Below are 8,334 nucleotides of genomic sequence, written 5' to 3'. Positions count from 1 at the left end.
TTTTCGGCATTGAAAGTTAAGCCTGCTTTTTCTGTCACTTGCAGCAATTTCCGCAGGCGCGCATCGTGTTCCTCCTTAGACGAGACCCATATTAGAATGTCTCATCAATGCACACTCTCACACCTTGATAGCCGTCAAATATTTTGCTCAGGATTTTCTGGAAAACTTCCGAGGCTGATGAGATTCCGAACGGGAGCCTCAAAAACCGGTAACGCTCGAACGGAGTACCGAACGTGCATATATTTGCTGTGGAGTCATCCAAAGGTACCTGATGAAAACCCGCCCTTGCGTCGAGGAGCGTGAAGCACTTAGCGCCGGCCAGCTCAGCTTCTATGTCCTCGCGTCTCGGCATATGATAATGTTCTCGCTGTATGCACTCGTTGATACTTCTAGGGTCCATGCAAACCCGTATTTTTCCATCTTTTTTACGCGCGATAACCAAAGGGCTCACCCAGTCTGTCGGTTTCTGGACCCTTTCGATGATGCCACTTCGCTGCATGCGCTCCAGCTCCTCCCTCAGAGGTTCCCTCAGCGCCAAGGGCACCCGCCGAGCTGGCTGGACAACTGGCGTCGCATCCTTGCGTAGGACCATTTTATACTGGCGATTCACGGAGCCGGATCCCTGAAAAAGCTGGCGGAATTCGGTCAGAACGTCCTCACTGCCGCCGGCTGCGGTGCTTCCTTCTTTTACAGCATCCACTGCACGTGACACCAGACCAAGCGACTCGCATGCTAGTAGTCCCAGTATAGCTTGGTTGCCCTTTTTGACGATATATAAGTTGACGTCCTTCGACCGGCCGTTCACGGTCACTGGTAGCCTTGCCATACCGAAATGTCGAATGACACCACCGCTGTATGATCGAAGCACCGAAGAGCTCGGTTTCAAATCTGCTGCCGTCTTGCATCGTCGGTAGATAGAGTAGGGCAGCAAGTTAGCCTGAGATCCCGTGTCCACTTTCAAGTTAGCCGTCTGATGATGATGATGATGATGATCTGGTCAGCTACTTTCACATGCACTACCCAGTCCGCTCTCGCGTCGATGCTCGAGGCTGTTACATCGAGAATGTCGAAGCTGCCTTGCTCCTCGCCAACTTCTCGGATTTGCGGGCCCTTCTTGCAGCAGGCTGCGAAATGGTTAACACCTCGTCATATGAAACACGTTTTGCCGAACGTAGGGCATCATCTGCCGGGTATGGCGTGTAAACGATTGCATCTCGCGCATTTCCGAGATTGCTGCTTGTCTGGCATCACTTGCTTATCGGGCTTGGCCCACGGTTCTTTTTGCACCGCGTGCTCCGCTTTGCGAACCTGCTCAGATCGCTTCATCACTAGCGCCACGTGCTTATTGGGATGCACCCAGGCATCGTTTTGCAGCAATGCTGCTTCCTCCGCTTTGCAAATATATGCAAGGCTTATCCTTGCTATCCCAGTTTAGAAAGGTAATCTTGATCGTTTGGTTTACGTTTATGGGGCTCGAAGACCCATGGTGGCTCAGGCTAGGAGAGACGCTGTAGTGAGAGACTTCGGATAATTTCGACCATCCGTGGTTATTTACCGTGCTTTGACATCGCATAGTACACAGGCCCTAGAATTTCGTCTGTATCAAAATGAGACCGCCGAGGCCGAGATCGAACCTGCACCTTTCAGTCCACCAGACAAACACGATAACCACTGAGCAAACGCGCCTCGGCTTATTCATTTCGATCAGTAAATATGCATGACAAATTCTAAGTGGTTTTCATAAAACGTTGTACCTAAGACTCATAATCCATGGAGCACTCTACCTCCACACAAAATACCTATTTTGAATACTTATCTCGGTATGACATAATTTTTACATTACTTGCAACAGAAAACGTTTCCTTGAAGGTTTCCTAGAATGAGCAAATAAAGCTTCCTTTAATTCGATCTGAATAATTGTGCTACATATCAGCATTGACTTGTTAAGAGCTGTCGAGAATTGCACCCCCATAAAATAGACATTCGGTACTCCATACAAAGGGATAAGAACAGGGGAATATTGCAGCAGCTATTCTTATACCCGCAAATGAACGGGCGCCTCAAAGTAGCCCGCGTGAAGCCTGGTACGTAAGGCGATGCTCAAACGGGCACAAGCCAGGCCGACGCGAACCAGTTCACCACAGTTTTAGGCCCATAATATGAAACAGGAAAGCGGAGCAGCATACTCATACATCAGCGCGCACTCTTCGGAACACGCGGGATACACCGCTTCCATGCCACGCTTATTATGCAGAAAAACTGAAAACAGCACACAGTGGTTGCAACTGAGCCGTTCCAAAAAGCAGTCGCGAGAATGAGACAACATACGTATTACTCTCACGATAAAATACCGTCTGAAATTCACTTAGTTTTTCCTCCAAGTGCAGCTCGAATAGCGCAGTAAAGAGGTGGTCCTCTCATGCAGGTACCATAACCTAACGCTGCTAGAAAAACCACCGAAAGTAACGAACGCGCTCAAAGTAGGAACTATTTCAACGAAACAATTAACGTCCTCATCAACAGGCGCAGATATATAATAACACAGCGCGATCTGAATTGAATGTGGGGCGCAGATAAGCACCGAATTACATTGGCGTTTTCGTAATGTAGCAGTCTGAGATCACAAACGTATACTTTGCCTCGCGCACAAATGCTATTGGAGAAATATGTGCACGCGTGAGCGGCGTTCATGAAAGAGTCTCTTGGAACGAAATGTAAGCCATCTCTTATAGAGGCGACCCTTACCGAGCTTTCAAAATGAACTCCTCCCAGCTCGGATGATAGGGATGGACGAATCCATACGTGTGCAGCAAAAGGGAAGACGAGATGCAGCTCGTAAATACTTCGCGGTGTTTGTGCGCGCCGGCCATTCGGGCCGGCAACGACTTTTATTGAACCATCACACTATAAGCATTCCTCCAGCGCTGCTTCATTTCAACTTCTACTAGCGTCCCGTGCTGCAGCCTAGAGTGTTACAAAACACCTTTGCTGAAACGTCGCCGCCCACGACGCGCGCCCAGCGAGCGTCCACACATAACAAGCAATGCACACCTCTAAAAAAACAGCACTCCATGGTCCGGACAGGCGATAACACAAAGATTAAAAAGTAAATGTTAATCACGTCAGAACATGGGCGTGCGTTTTCGGCGGTGCCATGCATCGTTATCCAAGAAAGAATTCAGCTACCTAGACGATGAATCTAGATGCTAGCTATCTAGATGTAGACGCATGCCCATGTGCCTGTATAATGTGAAGTTTTGAGTTTGTTTTTTTCGGTATACCAACGTCACTTCGTATTCAAACGCCACACGGGTAATAAGGGATGTCGAAAACCGTGGGTGACAAAGTGCCTATTGAAGAAGATTGAAAAGAAAGAACGCCTGTTTAAAACATTTATGCGAACTCGTACAGCATCTGATCTCGCTACGTTCAAAAATTTCGTAATGACTTGACTAAGCAGCTAAGAAAAGCAAAAGAACTGTACCATCAGAACATGTTCGGTTCCAACGTAAAGCGGACTGACTTAATGTGGAATAACTTAAATGCACTGATGGGTCGGAGCTAGAAAAAACAGATAGTTGAAGAAATGTTTTACGAAGCACAGATATTAAAACGAGAAGAAATGGTAAATATTTTTAATGACTACTTTGTTAACAGAGATTTTACTAAAAACCCGGCAACATCATACAAAACTTCAGGGCAGAAAAACTCTAGCACAATATCTTTTGAACCAACAGATGCAAATGAAGTGTGTTCTCTCTTTTTGAGTTTAAATAATTCTCATAGTGTTGATGCCGATGGTATACAAATAAGACCCGTGAAGTATGTGATACGTATAATCAGCCCCATTCTAGCGCAAATTTTTAATCTCTGCATTTCTACCGCTGTTTTTCCAACAAAAATGCGAGTCGCCGGTGTGATAGCCTTATATAAGAAAGGTGATAAAAATGATGTATCTAACTACAGACCGGTGTCAATTCTTCCTGCCTTCTCGAAAGGTCTCGAGAAAATCATCCTAGATAGAATATCGCGCTTCTGCAGCAAGCATAATATAATAACTACTTCGCAATATGGTTTTAGAAGGGACAGGTCTACAGAGCTGGCGCTGTTGGACCATAAGGAATATATTCTAAAACAGTTTGAAGAGAAATGTATTGTTATAGGTATTTTTGTTGATTTTAGCCAAGCCTTCGATTATATTAGTCATACTATCCTTTTTGAAAAATTGCATCATTATGGTATACGGCGACATGTTTTGGCTCTGCTCACAAGTTACCTATCAAATAGAGTTCAATATGTCGACATAAACGGTTTCATTTCTCACAGCAAAAAAATAATTTCAGGAGTCCCACAGGGTAGCATTGTAGGCCCTGTCCTATTTAATTTGCACATTAATGATATTTTACACATCTCCTCAGATACCAAGTTCGTTTTATATGCCGACAATACGAGTGCTTTGGTGCCATCATGTTCTGAAGCTGAAGAAATTACTAAAGCAAATAATTTTCTGCGCAAATTGGACTCGTGGACTTCTAGCAATCATTTAAAACTTAACGCAAACAAAACAAAGGTGGTAATTTTTCGACCAAAAATAAACAAATTTTGTCACAAGGAACCGTAATGTTTAGATCCGCAGCCATTGATGTGGTAGATACTGTCAAGGTGTTAGGGGTATATTTTAATTCAACTTTACAATGGAATGATCATGTATATAGTATAATCAGCAAACTGAGCTGCATAACTGAAATTTTAAATCGCAACCGCTATACTCTTCCAATAAAAGTTAAACTAATGGTCTATAACGCTCTCTTTGTCTCCCACCTAAACTACTCTCATTTAGTCTGGGGAACAACAACAAAAACTAATCTGGTGAAGCTTGAAAGGCTACAGAAAAAAATTAGTACGAATAATTGAAAACGTTGAATACACAGCACCTTCTTCAAATATCTTTGCTTCGCTTAATTTATAAAAAGTAAGAAATATATACGAATACAAATTATGCAGGCAGTACCGTTTAAGCGTCCAACGAGAGAGTACAGTTTTTACTGAAATGGCAGACTTAAGACCCAATTATCCCACCTACAGCACCAGAACTCCAGAACGATGGAAAATTCCAAAATGTCGCACTGCCTATGGACAACAAGCACTCCGGTATAATCTTCCGCGATTATTGAATGCTGCAGAAAAAGAAGCCACTGATGTATCCAATATGTCTCTTCCAAATATGTACAAATATTTTGCTACTCATACTTTTTTTTTCTTGTGAATGAACGCACAGGTCTATCCTTATGTTCAATTTCATTGCATTGTTTACGTTTAAAAAACAAGGGAGAAAAGAAAATTTTTTTTCCCAGGCGTCCAAAAGCAGTGCTTTATTGAAACCCTTATTTAGGCTTATTTTATTTTGTAATGCGATATAGTGCTGTTTTGTTGTTTTTTTCTCTTTGAAACAAAAATGCGACTGTTTATTGCCCCACTCTGCTGCTGTATACACTGTAAGGGGGCGGAGGATTTTTCAAGCCGCAAATGTACGGCTTTTCCCTCCCCCTCCTTCCACTTGTTTGTGCAGAATAAAACTTGTATGTATGTATGTATGTATGTATGTATGTATGTATGTATGTATGTATGTATGTATGTATGTATGTATGTATGTATGTATGTATGTATGTATGTATGTATGTATGTATGTATGTATGTATGTATGTATGTATGTATGTATGTATGTATGTATGTATGTATGTATGTATGTATGTATGTATGTATGTATGTATGTATGTTGTCTGCTATCAGGTGGGATTACGAATCTTGTATAAATGTGGTTTTCCTTGTAGTAAACCTTAGTTGAAGTTCCGCGTCTTGTCCTGTGCTTTCTCTCTTCGTCCCTCGTCGTTTTGCGCGGTTGCAATATGCAGTCCATTGTCAACCACCAACTAGCCCGCCTTCACTGGTTACATGTGCACTAGATTATTTCATCTTCATCATTTATTGTACGCTTAATGATGCCATCCGGGGCATTACACAAGGGGGGGGGGAGGGTAGACAGTGGTGTAAAGTGGTCATACAAAAGCATGTGAACATAAAAAAAGCAGCCCAAGATTAACAAGAATAATAAGATTGACGTGAAATTAGCGTCAGGTAATCAAAATATTACAAAATATTATGTGACAAACAAAGTAGTAGCATATAAAATTAAGCATTAAAATGTGCGGTCAAAACAAGTTGCGGGATACATGCAAGGTGGCGTAACTTGGGAAAATAGTTGTAGGATATGACGCAATCACACAAGCAGATGAAATTGCAGGGAGAGCATCGCGTGGGAAGTAGCTTTAGTTGGTTCAAGTGGTCGGTTAATAGCAGCCTAAATCTGGGGGGATTAGATTCGATGACAAAGGATTCCGGAAGGTTGTTCCATTCTTCTATGGCAATGGGAAGGAACGATTTGTCGAAAGCGTTGGATCAGCCGTGCAACAGCTGAATGCTGAGGGAGTTGAATAATCGGCGAGATGAGCTTAAGGGAGTCTGCAGCCGACCAAACTTTCTTCAATTGCACAAGGCAGGCGTGATAAGTGAACTGATTTTTGAACACGAAATTGGCAGAATCTTTGCCGTACTTGAACAGAGCCATGCGGAGGAGAAGAATGAAATACGGCATTATACTCGAATAAAGAACACATACTGACAAAAATGCCAATTTAAATACGTAAAAAACCATCACAAGCCATTAAAACATTCTAGTTAGAAGGGCGGATGAGATTGAGAAATTTTCCGGAATACGGTGGCCACAACTGGCGAAGGACAGGGTTAATCGGAGAGACATGGGAGAGGCCTTTGCCCTGCAGTGGGCGTAGTCAGGCTGATGATGATGATCATGAGTTTGAGTCATGGCTGAGGTCATCGGTATCTCTGGGCTAAGCTCTTTCTTTATATCTAGTTCAAAATTATTTGATGGATTTTTTAGTCTGCATACCTGCGTCGCACACAAATTCCTCGGACTTTGTTTAATTGCAGTGGCTCTCCTGGAAGTTGATTCTTACTTTATCGAATGTAATCTTCGAGGTTTACAATGAAAAAAAAAGCCAATGTTTGCTGCTTATTTCATGAATGGAACTTGCCTATCAGTCGCAACAGGAGTTGCTTTCTTCGCTAACACTAATGGAATAGTAATGCACATTATTACACGTGGTACGATGAACGCTGCTGGAAAAGTACAGGGTTAACTGCAGGGACTTGGGAGAGGCCTTTGCCCTGAAGTGGGGGTAGTAAGGGTTATGATTATGATGAGGCGAAATATTAAACACGTACTGTTTACTATATCATCATCATCACCATCCTGACTGCGCCCACTGCAGGGCAAAGGCCTCTCCCATGTCTCTCCAATTAAACCTATCCTTCGTCAGTAGCGGCCACCGTATCCCCGCAAACTTCTCAATCTCATCCGCCCACCTAATTTTCTGCCTTTTCTTCTACGCTTGCCTTCTCTTGGGATCCACTCCATTACCCTCAAGGACCAGCGGTTATTTTACCGTCGCATAACATGCTCTACCCAAGCCCATTTCTTCCTCTTGATTTCGGCTAAGATGTCACTAACACGTGGTTGTTCCCTCACCCAATTTGACAGTTTCAGGTCTTCTATCGTTACACATATCATTTTTCCTTCCATATCTCGATGCGTTGTCCTTAACTTAAGCTGAACCCTTTCCGTTAGCCTCCACTTCTCTGCCCCATAGGTGAGTGCCGGTAAGATACAGCTGTTGTATACTTTTCTCTTGAACGAAATTGGTAAACTAGTATTCATGATCTGAAATAGCGTGCCATATGCGCTCTACCCCATTCTTATTATTCTAGTTGTTTCCCTCTGATGATCCGGATCAGCGGCCACTACTTGCTCTAAGTATACGTATTCCCGTACCACTTCCGGCACCTCGCTACTAGTTATGAGCTGCGGTTGCCTTGCGAGATATTACATTAGTTTGCTGCGTGTTAATTTTTAGAGCCACTGTTCTGCCCTACCTGTCTCGATCGTGCTCAGTTTATCTCCTGAATGACTTTTATCAGTCGAATGTACGTGTCATCCTTATGCACGCTTGCAGTGCTTGGGATACGTACACTCACTTAAACATAGCGAAGCGTGAACGCATAGAAGCATATGCTGCTCACCTTGTATCAGGTGGCCATGGGTTTTAAAAACGATTTCATCCTATTTCTAAACATTATGTCTGGCCGCTGTTTGTGATAAGAAGTAAATAACAACAATAATTGTTATTCGACAATCATGTCGTAAAGGATGGAAGGGGCCCTAGTTAAAGCTGCCCCTTCACCGGCTGACAAAGCCCT

The 8,334-nt window shown here is 43.2% G+C and overlaps 1 protein-coding gene across 1 annotated transcript in view; it reads right to left on the bottom strand.

Annotated features, from left to right (window-relative positions):
• Positions 1 to 957: 957 nt before the first annotated feature.
• LOC149338298 (uncharacterized) overlaps positions 958 to 8,334 on the bottom strand; it is a 78,630-nt gene continuing 71,253 nt past the window's right edge. The window contains 1 exon segment of the mRNA XM_089550728.1: positions 958 to 1,124. Coding sequence (XP_089406854.1) covers positions 958 to 1,124 — 167 coding nt within the window.

Source organism: Amblyomma mixtum, chromosome 6 (assembly GCF_055824585.1).
Source record: "Amblyomma mixtum isolate Tamu chromosome 6, ASM5582458v1, whole genome shotgun sequence".
Classification (NCBI taxonomy): Eukaryota; Metazoa; Arthropoda; class Arachnida; order Ixodida; family Ixodidae; genus Amblyomma; species Amblyomma mixtum.
The sequence above is the reverse complement of the archived record's forward strand: the minus strand, read 5'-3'. Positions and strand labels throughout refer to the sequence as shown.